The following is a 22,869-nucleotide window of genomic DNA, read 5'->3' on the forward strand; positions in this document are numbered from 1 at the left end:
TATATATATTGTTTTTTGCTGTAACCATTCTTACTTTACAGCATTTTTTCACACCTGCCTAAAACGTTTGCACAGTACTGTATATTTCAAGGGAATAAAGTTTAGAAGTACAAAATGTGAAGCTAGATGCAAGAAAATCAGTTATAGATTTTATGTGCATCAAATCATTGTTCAATCTTACCAAATGTACATTTTCTTTTTGGGCACATGTGTCCTTGAATTTCAGAGAATTTGGCCCAAAGTTAGACATCAGCTCATGGAATCTCCTACTAATCCGGATAAAGTAAGATCGATGCTGCGCTCAATTCAACGCGCAAACATTAAATCTTTTAATCCCAATCCTGGGAGCGGCCAAGAGCGTTCTTTCATAACAAGTAATCTTCTCCATTCTGAAAATTTCCCAAACAATCTCTACTAATATTCTATTACACAATTTACAAAATCAAACAAAAAATATAAAAAGTCAGTAGGAATTGTGTTCTATATTCTGCACTTGAGAAACTGAAACGTATGCAACAAACTTCAGTGAAGAAGGATTTTATTGCTGTGTGTAATAAAAAAAAAAAAAACCTGTCACAAAGCCAAATACATCTCAGGAGCTTCAGCTGGAAGCAATCATTTCCTGACTTTCAGACTACATAACAGCACCAGAACACCCACTAAAGGTGCCCATACACCTTACGATTATCGTACGCGATCGACTTTTCGTACGACAATCGTAACGTGTGAATAGAGTGCCCGACCGATAGTACTGTACAATCGTACGACTTTTGACGGTCAAGCATGTTTGAAAACTTTGGTTGATCGTACGATATTCGCATGGTTGGTGGCGTTTCCGTCCGTCAAATGTCGTACGATTAACACTGCGCATGCGCAAACGAAAATAATTGCGGTCAATTACCGCAAGTCGTCCAGGTGTTTTTTTCTAACTACCGCTGATTGAACCTTGCAATAATCGGGGCAGGATTGGGCCGTCGTACGAAAATCGTACAACGGTTCGATCATCGGACGAAAAGTTTAGTCCGATAATCGTAAGGTGTATGGGCACCTTAAGTCACAGTGCACCTGAAAAGGCTAAACTGCTTTGCCTAAAGGTGCCCATACACCTTACAATTATCTGCAGATTTTCTGTGGTCAGATGGAAAAGGTGCAACAGATTTCTCCATCTACACTTAACTGTGTGGATGGAGTAATCTCCACCTAGGCCAATCTGTTGCACTTTTTCCATCTTACCACAGAAAATCTGCAGATAATTGTAAGGTGTATGGGCACCTTTACAGAGCGTGTGGCCCTTGGAGTCAGGGAACAACTGCTTTCATGGTGGTCTCCAGTTACATACTGAAACAAGGGACATCCTACCATAAGCGTTGTTTATTCCAATGAAAAAGAAAAGCATTTTACCTTCATCACTGATTAATATTAAAGGACAAAACGGATTATATAATTATATTTCAGTGATATAAAGACTTAACACAATTGAAATAAACTATGATTATTAGATAAAATGTACTGCCCCTAAACAAGCCAAAACGTGCACTTTTAGATCAATGGTTGGTTAGATCTCTGTTCAGTCTGGATATACAAGAATAGGTCAAAATCTGAACAATCTGACTATTCAGCTTGGAATACTGCAAAGGGAAGGAAAAAACACAGAAAGGCCTAGAACGACCACAAGTGTGCTCAAAAGAAGGTCATCACCAAACTACCTGTACTGGTATTGTTATGTGCCAAGTAGGGATGTCCCGATACCGAAGCTAGCATCGGTATCGGGACCGATACAGGGCATTTTGACAAGTACTAAATGGACCACAGAAAAAAAAAATGTCAACTCTTCTGTTTTCTTTTTTAAGTAAGTGTATTGTACTGTGTCTGATTAAAAGTGTATTTTCTACACTATGCCAAGGGGGTTTTTGATTTTGGTTTACGAGATTATTTCAACCTTAGAAAACAACGCAGCCAGAACCCTAATTTACCATGACGAGTGTTAAAGAACTACACTTTGCTCAAGGACCAATTCCAGGTCATATATGATGGGGGTTTCCCAGATTTGCCTGCAAGCGTGGAAATGTACTTTAACCAGTTGACATCCGCGGTGTTAAACCCCCTTCCCATCCAGGCCGTTTTTATTTTTTTACTATATTAAGGAAAAATCACCGAAATAAAAAAAAAATATTTAAAAATGCATTAAGGATTTTTAATGGGATTATACATGGATCAATGTTTTTGTTTTTTTTTATATATCTGCCTATAGCTCTGTGCTAAATCAGGGAAAAGGGGCAATGAAATAGATTTACATGGGTTATTGTACTCTTCCTTAAGGTGCCCATACACTGCTCGATTCTCGTACGAAAATCGCGGGAAATCCCGCGATCGTACGAGAATCGAGCAGTGTGAACGAAGACGTGCGACCGTTTCAGCTGTACGGTCGCACGTCTTTTGTCTAAGGCGCACGCTAGAAAACCAGCTGGAAATCGTACGATTTTCGGCTGGTTCGAACGGTGCTCAGGAGACAAATGCCGAACGGGCAGGTGTGCGCACGTGCACACTGCCCGTTCAGCATTGTGGGCAAGGGGGCGGGCTTGCGATGATCGAGAGTACGATCTGCCTGTCCAAGATGGGCAGAATGTACGTTTTTTTAATCACTTTACAACCATCGCAAGACTAAGGTCTTGCGATGGTTGTACTGTGTATGGCCACCTTTAGTGATTGGACCTGAAAGTCTGATGGCAGTAAAAACAGTAAATTATATGAGTAAGCATCATTGATGTGTGTATGAAATGAACATATTGTTTTTACATCTTTTCATACTCTTTCTGAATAATGTTAACTACCACACTAGGTAAAAAAACCAAAAAACCTTACTCCTCTTCCGCCTCTCTCTGTCGAAATCATCCTCCTCATCAGACTCCGGGTCAGGTTTACGAGAAAATCCACTGGCTTCATGACGATCCTTACGCCTCCTTAATAACGAAAGGATGAATAGAGACAACGATGATGAACATACAGATATTTAAATCAAATTAATCACCCGCCTGCATTATACATTCACTATACAAAAACAAAGCAATTTTACAGGAAAAATATATTTAAGACTGTTTTTATTTTCTATTAAAATAGAAATTCATTACAAACGAGTTATCCATCTACAGAAGGTAGAAGGATCATTGTTGTGCAATTTAGAAATAAAAGTAATTTCTGGTATACCACACTAATGACATAGTTAAATCAATGATAATGTTGATACTAAAATCATTATGGTGAACTTGTAGTGCTGGAGGAAAGAGCTTGCACCCACCATCCCCAATTATGAAATGAAGGGTTCGGTATACGGATTGACAATTCAGCCTTTCACATCTCTTCCATAACCTATCCTAGCTATGTTAACATTATAACAACGAACAGTGTTTACCCAAGCTATGCTTAAAATAAAACTTCCTTTTATCCCACTCACCCAACTTTTAAACGTCATAAAAAGCACAACAGAGGCCAAAAATACCTATTAAGGATGCAGAAACTGCTATAATTGGTGCTTTTATGGCCAGTCAGGTGACCTAAAGGAGGGGTTGAAGCAGTATATAATACTGATCCTCCTTTACAAAAGCAGGTCACAGACAGCTGGTGTGGAATACCAGAATGGTGGTTGCTATAGCCAAGGTAATACATGGCTTCCGATAACTTTATCATCGAAACTTCCACTTCTTCCTAAATGGAAAAGTAGCAGATTCTCTTACTTGCCTTCCCAGATCCACTTATACTCACCTTCCCTGCTGCCCTGTTCATCCAGGAGTTCAACCCTGTGTATTCTCTATCTCTGATCACAACAGAATTTACACAGGGTTAAGGACAATGTAATCCTCCTTAGTTAAGTGTTCGGATCTGGCAACTGTTCGCTCCACACTGCATCCACAATAGGGATGCACCAATACCGGTTTTTCGGTATCGAGTACCGATATTGTTTTTCCGGTACTCGTCGATACCGAATACCGATACGTGAAGTTCCATTAAGGAAGCCAGGCGGCATGTAATATCTCACCACCTGGCTCCCCGATTAGCCGGGAAGCCGGGCGGCGTGTAAAGACTCGCCACCCGACTTCCCGATTAGCATGGAAGCCGCCTCCATGCAACCTCGTCACCAAGTGATGAGGAAGCATGGAACTGGCTTTCTGGCCAATCAGGAAACTGGGCGCCATGTAATGACTTGTTGGCCGGCTTCCTGATCGGTCGTAGCTGGCCAATCAGGAAGCCGGGCAACGAATCATTACACGATGAAGCCGGCTTTCTGGCCAATCAGAAAGCCGGGGGCGGGTAATGACTCTGCTTGGCCGGCATCCCTGACCAATCAATTAGCTAAAGGACACGTCATTACACGCTGCCCGGCTTCCTGACTGGCCGGGGGGCCGGCTCCATGCTCCCTCGTGGCCAAGTCGCAGGGGAGCATGGAATGATACTAGTAACAGTATCGGTGGATCTCTAATCCAGAGCACACGCTCCCCCACTGCTTGAAGTACCGGGGTAGGGATGCAAAGCGACAGTCTCTTTTAAGAGCATGGTAGTTTTATTTTTACGGCTTTAAATATATACATAACATGAAATAATTGAGAATGACTTCATCCATATTCAGATGGTGTGCAAGCCGAGCACTCCTACCAGTACTAAATAAAATGACCTTGCTGCTCAATCGGCTGGCTTAAGCATGCACAAGCTATCTGAACATGCAACGATTACTGGTATTAAAATAAATCCCTGATCAGCAAGCAGCTTAGATGATATTTTATTTTTGACTATAACCAGTCTGAGCGGTTATAGACATTTTATAGTATATGCTGCAAAAAGCAACGTCACTTTTCTACCACAACAATTGACATTTTCAGACTTGTTCTTTATCACAGTTTTATTTGTATAACTCCCACATATTCTGCTCTACTTGGAAAAAAATCCCTATTTGCAAGGCATGCACTGAAATACTAAACACAACTGGAGGCAGGAGGGACATGCTTGTTAGAGTGTTTAAAGAAGAACTCCAGGAATTGTAAAAAAATTAAGCCTTGCGGTGGAGCTACCCCCGACTGCAAGGCTTCACTGCTCATTTTAGTCTAGGTGCTAAAGAAAATGTACTCACCTGATCCTCAGTCGTGTGGTGGCAAGCGCTCCTCTCTCCCCCTCTGCTCTGGCAGTGAAACATCCCTCAACGTCCTCCTGTCTAAGGCTGGGTTCACACCTAGGCGTATTGAATATGAGCGTTTGTCGCACGTTTTTACCGCGATTCGCGGTAAAAAAACCGCGCGACAAACACGCGTTTCCGAGGGCTACTTGGCTGTATCCCAATGGAAACACCCGACCAAAACGCCCCAAAGAAGTACATGTACTTCTTTGGGCGTAGGGCGGTTTCCCGCGCGTTCGTACTCGCGGAAAAACGCCCAGATGGGAACCATGCACATTGAAAATAATGGCATTTCCCTGTTTGAGCGTTTTTCCACGAGTACGAACGCGCGGAAAAACGCCCAGGTGGGAACCCGGGCCTAATGCAGCTGCATTAGACCTGAGGACATCACAGACCCTTAGGATAAGGCGAGTATATTTTCTTTTATCCTCTGGACCACAACAAGCAGTTAACCCTTGCAGTGTGGGGTAGCCCCATTGCAAGGGTTAATGTTCACATTTCCTGGACTTCTTTAATGCTATAGGGCACATATGTCAAACTCAAGGCACAGGGGCCGAATCTGGCCCACCAGGCCATTTCCTAGACTTCTACTTTCAGATCTAGGTATTAAGTTATTACTAAAACCAGTGATAATCGAATGCAGAGGCAATTATGATAAAGATTAGATACATTTATATAATCTTACAGATACCTTTGAGGACACCTATAATGTTGATGCGGCCCACGATTAAATTGAGCTTGACACCCCTGCTATAGGGCAAAGCACAATTTGTAAAAGACTTCTATAAAATCTATTCTATAAAAGCCTAATGGTAACAGAGTTTGTTAAGAACCCAGTAGTCCACAAAGAACCTGTCATACGTTCATTATATTTCTAGTGTATGTGCCAAGTTTTTAAACCCCCCATCAGAAGCACACAATGCTAAAAGAAAATGAAAAATGTAAGTGACACTAAACTCAGGAGTTACATTTTAAAAATACATTCAAGTACCTGAACTATAAACAAAGATGTATCTTATTTGTATATCACTCGGCTGTAGATCCTCAAATCATCTCAGAATTCATGCTGTCACTGTCCTTCCTTCTGGAGGGTGGCTACTTTTGTTCCCCATGGTCTCTATGTATGTTGTAAACTAGTCACCGCTGCAAGCTCGCTCCTGTGATGGACTACAATCCCACATTTAGTTTACTAATTTGTATCGAGATTGTAGTCCATCACAGGAGGGTGCTTGGAGCGGTGTCTACATTGCAACATAAAAAAAAAAATGTGTAAAATCCGCCCATGCTACTCTTGTGAAAAAATAGGATTTTTGTACTCACCGTAAAATCCTTTTCTCTCCGTTCATTGAAGGACACAGGGAACAGATCTAGGATCATGTACTGTAGGGTAATATCGCCACCTGCAGGAGAAGGACGCTAGGCACAAAACTAAAGACCAATTACAGCCTAGGGGCGGCCCCTGCTGGTGGCCAAACCCCCCACCTGCTGACAAGTCTCCAGTAAGTAACAAGCAGTTAAGAGTACACACCCACACAGAGGGGCGGGACCTGTGTCCTTCAATGAACGGAGAGAAAAGGATTTTACGGTGAGTACAAAAATCCTATTTTCTCTTCCGTTCATTGAAGGACACAGGGAACAGATCTAGGATCATGTACTGTAGGGACGTCACAAAGCAGTACCTGAAGAGGGGTGGGCAGAAAAAAACCAAATAAACCCAACAGAAAACAATCCCTCAAACGGCCGCCTGCAATATCATGCGCCCAAAACCAGCATCTGCCGATGCCAAAACATCCACCTTATAAAACTTGGCAAAGGTGTGAACAGAAGACCAAGTAGCGGCCTTACAAACTCGAGAAACCGAGGCACCAGGACGGAAAGCCCAAGATGCCTCAACAGCCCTTGTAGAATGGGCCTTAACAGAAAAAGGCTAACGCCCCTTAAAAGGCATACGCCTGAGAAAACACGTTGGGAATCCAGCGAGAGATGGCGGCCGAGGAAGCGACCCGACACTCCGAGGACCATCCGCAACAACATAACGGAATCCGACTCGCGGAAGGAAGCTATAGCACCCAATTAAACCCGGAGAGTGCGAACCACATTTATCCTTCCTACGGACGGGCTTCGGACACAAAAACAAAAACAATGTCCACATTGAGATGGAAGACCGAAAAACCCCCTCAGGCAGGAAGGATGGTCGAGGTCGTAGGATCACCTTGTCCCGATGCAAGACCAGCAGTACATGATCCTAGATCTGTTCCCTGTGTCCTTCAATGAACGGAAGAGAAAATAATAATGCGATAATCCCAAAAATGACTACAAAATAGAGCTGCTAACTCAAATGTGTAACCACCAACAGCATCAAAAAAATCAATATAGGTTATGTGCAGCGCTCCAATCAATAAAGTATGCAAAACACTGGAAACACATCAATAATTATCAAAATAAAACTTCATGTGCATCAAATTACATAAAAATAGCATAAACTGACAAGTACCTGTTATCCACATAAACTAAATGCACCAAATATTGAGCAGTCTGTCAGCTTTTCAGTGAACACATTATCCCAGTGTGCCCCCACCTTTTAAGATGGAACTAGGTTTATACTGCAAAGGGAGAGCCACCCAGCCCTGCATTGGAAGAGTGCCTGAGAATAAGAGGCAACCAGCAGAGGAGGGAGAGTCCTGGGGAAAGCTGATGGTTGCAGAAGAGCTCTGTATGACCTTTGGTGTATAAATCTAGGTCCATTCTAAAAGGTGAAGGTACACCTGAAGAGCACTGAGGTGGAAGAGTTTATCTAAATATTATCTGGACTGGATACTATTCCGGTATGACTATCTGGTTGCAGACAAGTTGATAAAGACTGTTTATAATTGCACAGGATACGATTTATTAATGTGGAATTATGTGTTCACTGAAAAGCGGACAAACACTGCTCAATATTTGGTGCACTTAGTTTACGTGCATAACAGACACTTGTCAGTTTTTGCTATTTTTATGTAATTGTACGCATAATTTGATGCACATCAAGTTTTAATGTTTTGATCATAATTATTGATGCATTTCCAGTGTCTTGCATACTTCATGGATTGGAGCACTGCACATAATTTATATTGATTTTACTGTACAACACACACAGGGACCAGGGGGACAAAGCTAGTCAACCTCCAGAAGGAAGGGCAGTGTCAGCAACAATTCAGAGATGATTTGAGGATCTACAGCCGAGTGATACACACATAAGATACATCTTTCTTAATAGTTAAAAGGTATTTGAATGTATTTTTAAGATTTAACTCCTGAGTTTAGTGTCACTTTTAGGGCTTTTTCACACCATAAACAGTGTGTTCCAGAGCGGTCAACTGCTGGACCGCACTGTATCGCATCCTGGCTGGATTCATGCAGGGGTGGGAGGGGGCCCGCCATGCAGCATTTTTTCAAATTGCACTGGACCGGAATGCAGGCACTGATGTGCCACACTTACAGGGGTTCTAAACCCTCCGTTTTTTTTGCCTGTATCTACTGCTAGCAAGCAGTAGATATAGGCAAAAAGTTTTTTTTTTTAAATGCTTTAACAGCGGCTCCCGCGCCGAGAATCAGGAACTGCTCGTGCGGCCGCAAAGGATCTTGGGGCGGGCGCATGCGCGGTCCGGATTCTTGGCCGGGAGACGAGCAGAGACGCAAGGTAAGTCTATGGACGCGTGCACCCGCATCATTTAAGGTAAGTGCTGCATTAACATGTGGGGGGGGGGAGGGAAAATTATTTTTTTACTTTAATGACACTTTAAGGTGCCCATACACCTTACAACCATCGCAAGACTTTGGTCTTGCGATGGTTGTAAGGTAATTAAAAAAACGTAGGCTCTTCAGGGGGAGGGGCTTCCGATGACTGCAATGCTGAACGGGCAGTGTGCGCCTGCACACACCGGCCCGTTCGGCATTTGTCTTACGGGCATGCCACAAACCCGCCTACAATCGTACGATTCTCGGCGGGTTTTCGAACATGCGTGTAAGACAAAAGTCGAGCGACCTTACAGTAGCAGAGGTAAGGATTTCTCGCGATTATCGTGCGGGCGATCGCACTGCCCTTGAAAGCAGGAAGCCGGCTGGGATGCGATACAGTGTGTTCCAGCAGCTGATTGCTTTATGATGTGAACAAGCCCTAAGTGTCACATCTTCAATATGAAGTTTCTTCCATTATTCAGTCATGTTTATCTCCAATGAAGTGAGTGCCATCTAGTGGACAGCCAGCATTACTTTACATGCATGTTGATGCAGTGCTTTGATCCACTGCTATTGTTGCACTAAGGCAAGGTGTACAGGGCCTTGTAAAGATGAAATCGGGCACTGACATTCTTTTCCTCAGTACAGTGAAGCTTGTCCTACTTGGGAGCAATGAACCCTAAAAGTAGAAGTTTAAAAGACTTCTCAACTTCCTGTATGAGCTGCAATCAGCGCAACCAAATTCGAACACGGTCCATTCACGGTTTACAATTTTACAATTTTTACAAGTGCTTACAATGTACCTAGCCCAAAAAGAATTCTGGGGAAAAGGCTAAAAAAGGCAAAGTATATGGAGACCCTTACTTTTCTCGCTCCTCAATTTCTTTTTGCCTTTCTATTTCACGCTGCCGCTGTCTCTCCTCCCGCTGTCGTTTGACCACTTTTTCATATTCATTAGGGTAAATAGGGTCATATTCGTCTGCCAATGGAACCAACGTATCCCCAGTGGAGAATCCGCTTGGAACAGGTTCCTAAACAAAGCAAAATATATACATGCAAGTGAAAATACTTGATAATTACAGAAATTATGAACATATATATCTTTGGATTTGCTTTTATAACTGCAAATCTATTCAAAGTGCAGTGTGCTTTCCGCACCTATCAGACACATGCAGTTGTGTTCAAAAGTTTGCATACCCTCGGAGAATAGGTAATATATGTACCATTTTTAAAGAAAACATGAGTAAGCAGGTAAAACACATTTTTTGCATTTCTTATGGGATTCATATTAAACTGTAGGTCATAACAGAATGGCACAATCATAAAACATAACATGGCAACAAATAAAAAATTAAATAAACCCCGTTCAAAAGTCTGCATACCCTTAGTTCTTAATACTGTGTATTGCCCCCATTAGCATCAATGACAGGGTGCAGTCTTTTGTAATAGTTGTCTATGAGGTCCCCGAATTCTTGCAGGTGGTATAGTTGGCCATCCGCCTTGGCAAAAAGACAATTTGAATAATCCACAATTCCAAAAAAACAGTCATCAATGGTACCTTTATTCCTGCAGCCACATGTGGTGGAGTATCAATAATTTGTCGGTCATCAGAACTGGCTCTCTTAAGATCGATAACAGGTGCCAGTACTGAGCTCTGTTTTGTTCTTTGAGTCTGAAAAAAAAAAAGTAAATAAAAAAATGAATAAAAAAAAAAAAGAAAGAAACTGAACAAGTACTTGCCCTAATGTTAAATTCCTGGTGCAACTAAAGGCAGGGCAACACATTTATTGTGAAGTGTTTTTTTTCCATCTGAAATGAAATAAAGGAATACATATACATTGCTACTTGCTATGTGTATCATTTAAAGTCACCACTGGGTCACTTTGGCTCAATGAACACCCTGTAAAATAAGAGGGAATATATTTACCATTCCAGTGGCCTGATTGGTGACTGCAGCAGATATGCCACCATTAAGATGGGTTGAGTACCCATTACCCCTGCTGTGATTTCTCCCACTAATTCATACGTCCTGTAGTGACATACAAACTGGCAAGAGGAACCACAGCCTGAGGTGGTGTGCAGGTATGATACACATCTGTAATTGTGGAATATTTGCTGCGGACCGTTACTTAACAGGGTGTTCAAGGAGTAATAAAAAAACCTGTGGTGACATGGTCGCTTTAACGCTTTGCTTTTGAAATGATTAGAAGTGATACAAACAACACATAGAAATGCATTCAAACTGACCACATTACTATAAAAGGTAAAAAATGTCATTATGAATACTGGCCATTCCATGTGAATGTATGGTACATGTATGCCTAGAGACTGTGTCTTTTATTATTTTGCTTGTTACTTGATGAAATGTGATAAAGAATAAAAAACAAAACTGTCATTAGAGAAACCAGGGTACTGTCATTGGTGAGATCCTCTGGTTGTCACACTGACCCTCGTGACAATACAGTATGGGGAATTTATAAAAACTGGAGTAGACAAAATCTGGAGCAGTTGTCTATAGTAACCAGTTAACGCTTCAGTTTGTTCAGTTAAGATTTAAAAATTAAAGAAGCCGATTGGTCCTGGAAACTGCTCTAGATTCCGTCTGCTCCAGTTTTTATTAATTTCCCCAGTGATTATGACCCGAAAAAAGTATGCAGATAAGACCTTTTCAGTTTTCTCTGACTTTCCTGATCTGCATTCTTACTCCAAGTTAGTGATTCAAAATAACAAAGCCATGGGTCAGCATCACATTTTGTTCTTTAGAGGTGGTCAGCAAGTAGTCAGCGTGAATCTATCATGACAATGACAGTTACAAACAAGTAAAGGTCAGTCTACAAAACAAGAAACAACATATTTATAAAGCCCACGGAGTATTCATCAGCACAAGGAAAAAATTGGCAACACTCATAAAAGTGTCACAGGGCAATTGATCATTTTGTACTGCAGACAGTCAGAGCCTTCTCTTCATTTCTCTATCATTCTGCAAAGAAGAACGGATACTGTCTACTGCGAGGCAACAGATTAATAAACGAGGTGTAACAAGGAAAGATAACATTTATGATGTCTTCTATTGTAAACATGCATATGTTCTATGTACAGTAAACTCCCCATCATCCAGAACTCTCAAGTAACCAGCAAAAAAGAAAAATCGAGGCCATATATACTCATTTATTTTTTTTGCCGGCGGCTTGATGCATGTTATAAAATTGCCAGTTGTTTGGTGCACACTAAAAATTTTTGTTAGCAACATTTATTTAGTTGCTAACAAAAATCTTTGTTTACATCTAGCTACTGCCAGCTACTGCATCTTGAAATAACCAATAGCAGGCTGGCTATTGCACCCGCCCACTGAGCAGAGGAGCGGACCCGAGAGAGACCTTTCTCTTTACCATTAACTCTCAAGCAACCAAAAACTACAGTTATCTGCCACCTGCTGATCCCCTTGGGTGACTGATAACAAGAGTTTACTGTACTGATTATATAAACCAAAGAAAAAAAGTTCTGCTCTGCTGTTACTAGACTTTGTGAATAAAACCAGTATGTGTAAAAGTGGTAAAAGGAAAGAGAGCAAGAAAACAATGAAAAGCACTGCAGTCAGTTGCTTACCTTTGACTGTGTTAAAGTTGCCTTTTTGACTTGCAATTGTGACTGCAGAAGCTTAAAGTTTTTGGACCATCCTTCTGTTTTTGAATCACTAGTCTCAACCTGCCCTAAATCGTCATATAAAGACATGTTTCTGACCTTTCAACCTACAGAGGGAAAACAAAACAATAAACTGTGAATACAAATTATAGAAGAACACCAGCCAGGAATGAACAAGGATATTGTCCTTACTGCAGAGTCAAAATAAGGTTTTTCTTTACCTGAAGTTATTTTGTGAACTACGGAAGCACTTCTATATCCACTGTCACCTACTGTTAATGGTCTTAAAGTGACATTAAACCCTCAGATTTTTTTAACATAAACAATACTGTAATGTGTGCATTACTGTAATCCATGGTTGTTTCCCTTCTCTTTGCTGCTCTTCCTTTTAAATCTGTATCTGTTCTCATGCTTGGGGAGAACTTCCCTTTGCAGCAGACTGCCTTGTCTCTGAAATGTTACATGGTGTCTGTGTGCGCGCTCCCGACCTGAGCCAGGACTACAGGATGACGTCCTCCCGACATCCACATCCCGGCCCACTTCAGATTGGCAACAGCTGCTGCCTGCATCCTGGCTCAGGTCGGGAGCGCGCACACAGACACCATGTAACATTCCAGAGAAGAGGCAGTCTGCTGCAAAATGGAAGTTCTCCCCAGCATGAGAAGAGATAAGGATTTAAAAGGAAGAGCAGCAAAGAGAAGGGAAACAACCATGGATTACAGTAAGGCACACATTACAGTATTGTTTCATGTTAAAAAAGAGGGTTTAATGTCACTTTAAGTCAATCTTCAGGCAAAACTATTTCTTTTTTTTTTTTGTTATATTTATTTTAGACAGGTGGGGAAGAGTTGGAATCTCTGACAGGTTTTTATTTTGGGTATTAGGCCGATTTCCTATCGCTTGTTTAAGTGAATTACATGCTTTGCAATATAAGCAATCCAGGGCTAGCTATAAAATACATAGGGGGGGAATGTTATCAAAACTGTGGCAGACAAAATCTGGAGCAGATTTGCACTGCAACCAATCAGCTTCTCTGTCTTATTTTTAAATCTTGCCTGAGCAAACTGAAGAGAGATGCTGAATGATTGCTGTGGGCAACTGCTCCAGATTTTGTTTACTCCAGTTTTGATAAATTCCCCCCACTATCTTTGACAAGCTTTTTTTTTGGCCATATATATTTTAGAGGCTACAAAACATTTCTGTCCTCGGGAGACAGTTTGTCCAGATGGAGGGTGCCTGTTGTACTTATAGGCTCAACAGAAATGTAGCCAATGGGGTGGCTACTTTACAACACACACAGGGACCATGGGGAACAAAAGTAGCCACCCCCCAGAAGGAAGGACAGTGTCAGCACCAATTCAGAGATGATCTGAGGATCTACAGCCGAGTGATACACAAATAAGGTACTTTTTTGTTAATAGCTAAAGTACAATTAAAGTCTCTTCTATTTTGGCATATATCTGAGAGCAAGCAGTAGATATATGCCCCATGATTAAAAAAAATAAGGCAAATACCTAATTACTTACCTGCTCCAGCGCCGCTCGCTCCAGGCTGAAGCGATCACAGCTCCCGAACGGCTGTGAAGAAGTTTGTGCGTGCATGCGCAGTAGAGGGAAGGGGAGAAAGCAAGACACTGAAGCTCAATGGACTAGGGCTGCAACAACTAATCGACATAATCGATTATAATCGATTGAAAAAGTTGTCAACTTTTTCAATCATCGATTAATCGGCCTCTGATTAGTTGGCCCTGTTCACGGCTCCACACAAGCTGTGCGCCACGCCTCCTTCCCACCTCACGCTCGCCGCTGCCAGACCCGCATCCACACGCCGCACCTCCTCCCCGCCTCACGCCCACCGCCCGCATCCACGATCGGCACAGGGATGCGGGGAGAAGAAGTAAGGAGGAGCAGGTGTGGTGGGGATGATAGCCGCCGATAGACAGGCCTGATCTCAGAAGCAAGTTGCTGGAAGACTGCTCAGGTAAGCATGCACTTTCCCACACATGGTGCTCTGTAATGTATTGCTGGGGATTTGTATTCCTCTATAGCTGATGGTACATTGTGCTGTAAATTATACCATCAGCTAAAGAGGAATATAAATACCAGTAATACATTATACACTGTATGTATAATGTTTTGCTGGGATTTGTTGTATTCCTCTATAGCTGGTGGTATTCTGCATTGCGCTGTATAGAGGACTTCAAATCCCAGCAATAGTACATTATACAGCGCAATGCAGAATACCGCCAGCTATAATGTACTATTGCTGGCATTTTCTGTATTCCTCTATAGCTGGCGGTATTCTGCATTGCGCTGTATAATGTACTATTGCTGGGTTTTGTAGTCCTCTACAGTATAGCCAGTGCCATTCTGCATTCATTGCTGTATAAATTTTACACTTTTCATTTGACTATACTGCACACCACACTTTTTCTTTTTTACTTCCACCGCTCCAAGCTTGCTCCTGTGATGGACTACAACCTCAATACAAACTAGTAGTCCCTTCACTGGAGCCATTTTTTAAAATGTATTTTATTTTTATACGATTAACCGATTAATCGAACTTAATAATCGTTAGCTGCAGCTCTACAATGGACGCAGCCAGGAGCACGCGTGTCAGACAGACACCTTGGGCACGAGGAGTATGTGGTGGATCAGAGACCAGCAACAGCACTGAAGGGACTTGTCGAAAACAAGTGGAAGGAAGAAGATGATCACAGCAAGAGGCATCAAATAAGGTAAGTAAGACTGCAGCCTGTCCGTCCTCCCCCCGCCCCTGCATGCTGCATCCTCCCGACTCCAAGGTCCGTCCTCTCCTCTCAGTGCTGTGCTAGAACTCTTGTATTGGATGTGACAGGTTCAATAAAGAGAACCTGTCACCTCCAAATGCTATCACACATGTGCTTGTTAGCTCCTGTGTGATAGCAATAAAGTTAAGTGAAAAAAATGATAAAAAAATAACGTAAAAAAATAAGTAAAAAATTGGGGCGCATTGCGGGAACTGGCTTTGGGGTGGCAGGCAGGGTAAATCCAGTCCTGATTGCCGGCTTTGTATTCTTTGCATACCTTATTTCTCTTTTCTTCCCCAGCCTTCTGGCAGTGGCCATGTTTACTAAGGGCAGATTGCTAGCTCTCCATTTTACTTCCTTGAACTCTGGCACATGTGACCATGCACATCATCTCAGGGCAGGAAATGCCTTTCCCTGAGATCTCATTAAATCTCCTAGCAATGCTCTGCTGATGACAAGGCAATCCCAGTGTGCATTGTGTTGGCAAACTATAGTAATTTGCACTTTCAAAGCAGGAAGTGAATACCCTGCAAGTGTAAGTATTTAATAATCACAGCATTTTACACCTGACATGTCTATGTTATTATCATAATACATAGAGGGATGCATTGGTAGAATTGAATTTTTGAGTGTAACGGTCCACTTTAACCAGTTGACATCCGCGGTGTTAAACCCCCTTACATGGGTTGCTCATTGGTTATGGTATCTGTAATGCATTGTATGACTTCCCTATGGATTAGAGAGGGTTGCTGCCAGGATTTAGCAATTGTTGGTGCCTTGGCTAAAAAAAAAACACGGTTAACCAATATGCCTTCGTGTTTAACGAGGGGAAAGTCCATGTACGGATCGCAACCGAAACAGCTGTTGCAAAGATAATGAGGGTGGGTGCCGCGGCTGTCGACGGTTGGCAACCGTAATCAATAAAAAATTACATATATAGACAATGGCACTCTGATCCAGTGCTGACTCCTCTGTTCTTGCTGGCACTTCCTGTCCCACAGTGTCTGCATGCGGGTGCACGCGTCCATAGACTCACCTTGTGTCTCTCCTCGTCTCCCGGCTGAAAATCCGAACTGCGCATGCACCCGCCCCAAATTTTTCAGATTTTCTGACGGGAGCGCGCGGCGAAGACACATGTAAGTGTTAACCTCTTGTAAAACTTTTTTTTTTTTTTAAAGGTTTTTCATATATCTACTGCTTGCTAGCAGTAGATATATCCAAAAAAAGCTGAGTGTTTAGAGGAGAACTATGGGGTTAGGGCTTTTCCCCATAGTTCTCCTAAGGGTAACAGGAGGACACAAACTAGCTACCTCCCGTCACCCAAAGCTCAGTATACCGCGAGCTGCAGCTCTCGGTATACTGAGACCCCGCAGCTGAAACGGATCCCGACAATTATGTCTGGATCTGCCCAGCTGCGTGAGTGACAACTGGTTCTGCCTATCTAGAGGCAGAGCCAGCTGTACCCTCCCCCTCCCCCGTTTGGCCAGTCAGCGCTGGAGGATCGGACAGGGGAGGGGGGAATCCAGTCACGGCTCTCTGCAGTGACAGGATCAAGAAGTGAGCGAACGTCAGTATGTGTTTGCTCACTTCCCGGTCTACAAAGCTGACATGTGACAGTCTCATTGTCACAGGTCGGCTAGAACTATGAGGCGAGTGAAAATCACTCACCTCATAGTTCTCCTTTAATAACCCTTTTAATGAGTCCCCTTTTGCACAGGTACCATCCGTTATACCCATCTAGGATCCCCTGCAGAGTCGGATCAGAAAAGGAGACAGATGTCATTCCAATTTTTCCTACCATCTTAGTATGATGGAAAAAGGACCCATGTAATCACGATGGGTGACCGGATGTAAATGGACAAACTCTCACCTATATCCACCCACATCTGGTCAGATCAGTAAAAGCAGACCTGGACACAAATTTCTTAGGTTTGGTCCAATGGACCTGAAGTGGACGGCTTTAGGCAGGGTCGCACGTCCACTCACATTCAGCAGCCCATAGGGATATACTGCAGTCTGTTTTTAAAACGTGTAATCACAGGCTGTGTGAATGGGGCCTAAGGCTTCATTTGGGTTTCATACTAAGCCACAATGAATTTTGGCATGGGTCAGATAATATACATTCTTTTGGTACATTTTCATAAAACATCATACAACCAGCAGCTCAGGGAATGTCACCCAAAAGAGAAAGAAAACCGAATGAGGCAGGTATGCAGCTACAAAAACAAACTAATGAGCTTGTTAGACGTGGGACGTATTTATTCACTACCAGACAGAAGCCTACACACTGCAGAGTAGCGTTCAGCGCCATGCATAATTCACTAGGCCGCAAAGCCCGAGCCTCGCGTAAGCAGACACATCCCGATTTGTCTGAAGCCGCACGTAGCTGAGCGTACCCCCCAACACTCACCTACTGTGTACAGAAATACTCCATATAAGCCCGGCGCAAAGAAACCGGGCTCGTCTGTATCAATCACATTCACTAACAACACAACCGGAGGACACGACAACGAGGCTTGGAACGCAGAAGACACCACCGCGTGCCAGGATGTGCGCTGAGCTGACGTCAGCAGTGGGCAGACATAGAGTGGCGCCATCATTAGGTTTGGCAGACAAGATGAGTGCCAGACGTTAGTTGTGTAGTGTATTCTACCTATACCAGCCCCAGAACAGAATTAGTGACGACATAGCTAATTTGAACTCTGTCTAAGGGCTGACCTTTTTAATTTTGGATAGTGTACGAAATTATTAAAAGCCATGTCATGTATTTCTCATCTAAGTGGGCAAACTTTGGCCTTCTAGTTGTGGAACTGCAAATCCCATGAGGCATTGCAAGATGCTCACAGCCACATGCATGAGTGCTAGAGACATATGCATGATGGGATTTGTAGTTTCAGCACTGCTGGAGGACTGGTGTTTGCCCACCTTTGCGTTAGGGGAAGTTCCCTAACCTCCTATCCTGTTAACACCAGAAAGTGAGAAAAAATATGTCCAAAGTGAGGGAAACCCCCCTATTAGGAGCCATTTATAGCTGAATGGAATGTTCACACTTTTTGCTGTGATGCGGCACGTTGTGTTAGGTGGCCATTTAGAATGACTGAGCTATAACAGGCCTGTTTTTGCAGTGCCCAAATAGTTGCAAATGAGGCTGCCTGTCATTCAGCAAAGTCTTTATGATAGGTTTACAGACCTGTGCATCTGTATTGATGAGACATATTTATCACTTAAATTGGGACAGATTTTCACTCTAAACAGTCACACGTGGTCGGGCAGGTTTTATTGCCACAGTGCTACTTTAGAGCAACCAAAGGATGAATTGTGGGCACTTGAGGCTGTAACCTTGCAATAAATCTGTTCCAAAATCTTTTCCACAGCTCCTTTTTAGTACTGCTTTGCCATGCACCGAATGTTTGTAATGAATTGGGTTGTAGCAAAGGTGTGTTCTAGATGTTCATTAGGATGCCATTTAAAAAGACTGGTACCACAACATACTAACACGTGTAGAGTGCACTACAGTGAGTTGTTACATGCACATTACTGCAACACTAGTATTGTGAACTAGGGTTGTCACCCATCCGGTTTTTCACCCGGACAGTCCAGTTTTGGAGTCTTGTGTCTGAGACTGAGTGTTCAGCCAGCGGGCACCCGGACACTCAGTGCCGACACTGACACTTTAAACTTTCTGACAGATGCGGCTGCCGAGGTCCTTAACAAGCTCGACCTCAGGCAGCCGCATTGACCTGGAACTGCGAGCAGTTTTTTTTTGCATTACTGTATAATGTATTGCTGGGATTTGTAGTAGGGGTGTTCAGATACCAAGTACCGTACTCGGTACAAGTATCTGAACTGGTATCTGGACATCCCTAATTTGGTCCCCTAATCCCTATAGCTGGTCTCCTCACTCCCTCCCCTGGCTGCCTCTCCTCTATATTCTCAACAACAACAAAAAAATTGCCGCTCATGGCGCTAGAGTTTTCGTGTTTCACTTGAAGAAAATGTGGCAACCCTATTGTGAACAAGCCATAATAGTGTTCTTAAAGTGACACCAAACTCAGAAGTTAAAGCTTAAAAAAGCATTTAAGTACCTTCAAGTGACATTAAAGGCTAAACTCTCCCCCACAGTGGTAAAGTAAGGACTTACCTTAAATTATGTCTCTTAATCTGATCTTCTTCTTTCCTGTAGTTTTTTGCTGTCCCTCCAGCGCTGGTGCGGGTCTCCGATCCAGCGCTGACTCCTCTGTCCTCCTCCTCGCTCATGTCCCACAGAGTCTGTGCGGGTGCACGCTGCTCCATATAATTACCTTGTGTCTCTCCTCGTCTCGACAGGCGCGCGTGGAGGAGATACAGATAAGTATTAACCCTTTCAAAAAGTTTCTTTTTTTATCGTTTTGCATATATCTACTGCTTGATAGCTGTACATATATGCAAAAACATGCAAGGGTTTAATAACCTTTTAACTATTAACAACAAAGTTTCTTTTCTTGTGTATCACTCGACTGTAGATCCTCAAATCATCTCTGAATTGGTGCTGACACTGTCATTCCTTCTGAAGGGTGACTACTTTTGTTGCCCATGGTCCCTGAGCTGAGTGTGTTGTGAAGTAGCCACCACTCCAAGCTCGCTCCTGTGATGGACTACAATCTCAATACAAATTAGTAAAAAAATATGAGATTGTAGTCCATCGGTTCTTCTCCCTGCAGCCTCCTATTTTGATTTGAATTAGGTGCAGCTGTGCAAAGTTCCCCAAGCAACAGTAATATTCCAATGTTAAAGTAGACCTCAAGATAATTAAAAAAGAATTAGCACCTTCCTGCTGATCATACACATAAATGCAGCAGCTGAGCTCAAGCTGCCACATAAATGTGGCAACCCACGGGCTGAACAGAAAAAATAGACCCGATTCCTCCATCAACAATAACAGCACGACGATTGAGAAATCCCGCTGTTTACATATAGCGGCACCTGTAAGAATACCCGACCAGAGCGGGCAGCCGCCTCTGATCGATCGAAGATTTTCTGACTGGCTCCTTCGATCGGCTGATCGAGGGATGCTGATCGAAAGGGTGCCAAACAGCGGCACACACTGTGCAAATTTCAGCCAGTTCCTCAAAAACTGTCCAATATTTGAACAGTGTATGGGCTCCCAACACAGTGACACAGGTATCACACCTTACAATTATCTGCATTATCCATACACCTTACAATTATCTGCAGATTTTCTGTGGTCAGATGGAAAAAGTGCAGATGGCGGGTGTGTAGCATGTTCGTCAGATAAAAGCCGGACGACCGGTGTGCGCAAGTGCACACTGCCCGTTCGGCATTGTGGTCATCTGAAGCCCGCCCCTCAGGGGGCGGGCTTGCGATCATCGCAAGTACGATTTGCCTATGCAAGATGGGCAGATCGTACGTGTTTTTTTAAGTACCTTACAACCATCACAAGACAAAAGTCTCGCCATGGTTGCCCAGCCTAAGGTGTATGGCCAGCTTTACAGCTCCTGTGGGACATACTACTGATCATATGATAGCCAATCACAGTAATCAGATGATTACGGTGCAGCTGCAACTCATTCAGAACCCCTTAAAGGACCAGTGGGAGCTGGCCCTAAAGCAGCTTTTCAATCAGCATTCCCCCCAGTACTTATCTTTCACCACTAGATGTCCTCAGTCTTCCAAGTTTAAAAATACTAGACTTCTGCACATTTAATATGTAGTGTAACATGTCTAGTTAATTTTTTACCTCTGACGCAGAGCACATAACTCTCCCTGTCTTTTTTAGGCATCAACCAGCATTAGCATCTACTTCCTGGATTGAGATGCTGGCTCAGAGATAAAACAATCACGTAAATCTAGGTCTTCAAAAGTCCACTATCAAGTAAATGTAAACCCTAAATTAATCACTTATAGCTTGCTACTTTAGGTGGCCTTTCTGACAATTCTTTGGAGTGCTGGAAGAAGGTTGAGTGTTTCCATCCTTGGAGAAGCAGCTCACATATTTACTCTGAAGTGTTACTTTTCTCTCCAACCCACACTTCCAAATAATATTTTATTTTCTTAATATGCTTTTAGTTTAAAGTAGAACCAACTCCACAATTGATGTTTATAGAAAATGCTATCTATGGATAATCTGTTTTATTGAGCACAGAATTGTGTTCATTTATGGTACAGAAACAATAAGGAAATGAAAATATGACATTGTGACAGGAGATACAGAAGTCAAGATAATACATTCCAGGTGGCAATAACAAGTATATTAAAGCTAGATAAGAGCTAGCACATTATCCTACCAGCATACCATGAGTATTAAAGTAATGGATTGACTAGTATGATGAAATAGCTAAATGAGACATCCAACTTCAGGTCAGCTAACATACTGTATATCAAAAACAGTATCCTAATGTTATATACATACATGCCTTATGAGTTGCCTTGCTCTTATAAAAAATGCAAGGTAATAATATATACAAGAATATAGACTAGTTTTGGAGAAAGGAGGAGAAACAGAGACACAACAAGTGTTGGAATAATAGAGTAAAAAAGAGTGAGGGGTTAGTCAGAACCCTCTCCTGGGTTTACCTCTGTTAGTTGGGTAGGACACACCACCTCCTTCTACTTCCAGAATAACTATAGAGATGAGGAGAACCCTGTCAAGGACTTAAAATAATCCCCCAGCCGAAAAGGTTCAGGTCTATCCTCTTCTTGAAAGACCATGGACTCAAAGGACTCAATCTCATTGTTCTGACACACCCACTTCAGAACCGAAGGAACAGTAATTGATCTTCAGTTTTTCCCTATAATTGTGCATGCTGCAGCCAAAACCTCGTGCAAAAGGTCTTTCTTAATGGATTTAAAAGATCCAGGGAGAATTGACAGTAAGGTAATCTTAGGGTCAGACTGATTACTTGTAGCCCTGATCTTATCATATATGGCCAGAACTTTGTTCCAAAAAGGTATATAAAAGGGGACAGGTACTCCATAGATGAGTCATAGTACCCCTCTCCCACAGGGAGTGCCCACAGAGATCCGGGATATTCCACATTGTGAACATCTACAGAACTTCTATACCACATTTGTACCATTTCATAATTCTACTCTTGATATAGAGCAGATAGTGACATTTTGTGAGTCCACATGGGGGCTTTTCCAAATCCTCAGGGGGTATAGATTGTCCAAGCTCTTTCTCCCTATTTGTTAGCAAGTATGGGTAAATGGGAAACAATTAATGTAAGAGAAGTTTATAAATCGCAGATACAACATGGGTTGGTCTCTGTTCCTGCAAGACACACTGCTCAAAGGTAGTCAAATACCTAGTAAAGGAGGGCAGTGGTTTAAGGCAAGAGGACCTACCATAATGTCCTGAAGTAGGGATGTCCAAAAGAGAGAGAACCTGCACCATTGTGAAGGATGTGGATTATTCTCAAGTTATCTATTCTCTGCCACATAAGAAATGTGGGGGATTGCATGGCCGATGGGAAAGCTGGGTTGGAGAACATAGGTGTTATTAGCCCTGGTCTTGAATATAATATCTCTTTCTTAAGCATGTCATCACACACCTGAATTTTGG

General features: G+C 42.6%; 1 protein-coding gene across 1 annotated transcript in view; it reads right to left on the reverse strand.

Moving 5' to 3' along the window:
* Positions 1-17,843, reverse strand: part of RBM17 (RNA binding motif protein 17) — a 24,525-nt gene extending 6,682 nt beyond the window's left edge. The window contains exons 1-5 of the mRNA XM_018565831.1: positions 17,719-17,843; positions 12,485-12,627; positions 10,437-10,550; positions 9,743-9,909; positions 2,863-2,960 (exon numbers count right to left, since the gene is read on the reverse strand). Coding sequence (XP_018421333.1) covers positions 2,863-2,960; positions 9,743-9,909; positions 10,437-10,550; positions 12,485-12,610 — 505 coding nt within the window. The 5' untranslated portion in view covers positions 12,611-12,627; positions 17,719-17,843. The remainder of the gene's footprint in view (positions 1-2,862; positions 2,961-9,742; positions 9,910-10,436; positions 10,551-12,484; positions 12,628-17,718) is intronic.
* Positions 17,844-22,869: the final 5,026 nt, after the last annotated feature.

Source organism: Nanorana parkeri, unplaced genomic scaffold (assembly GCF_000935625.1).
Source record: "Nanorana parkeri isolate BGI_ZX_2015 unplaced genomic scaffold, ASM93562v1 scaffold26, whole genome shotgun sequence".
NCBI lineage: Eukaryota > Metazoa > Chordata > Amphibia > Anura > Dicroglossidae > Nanorana > Nanorana parkeri.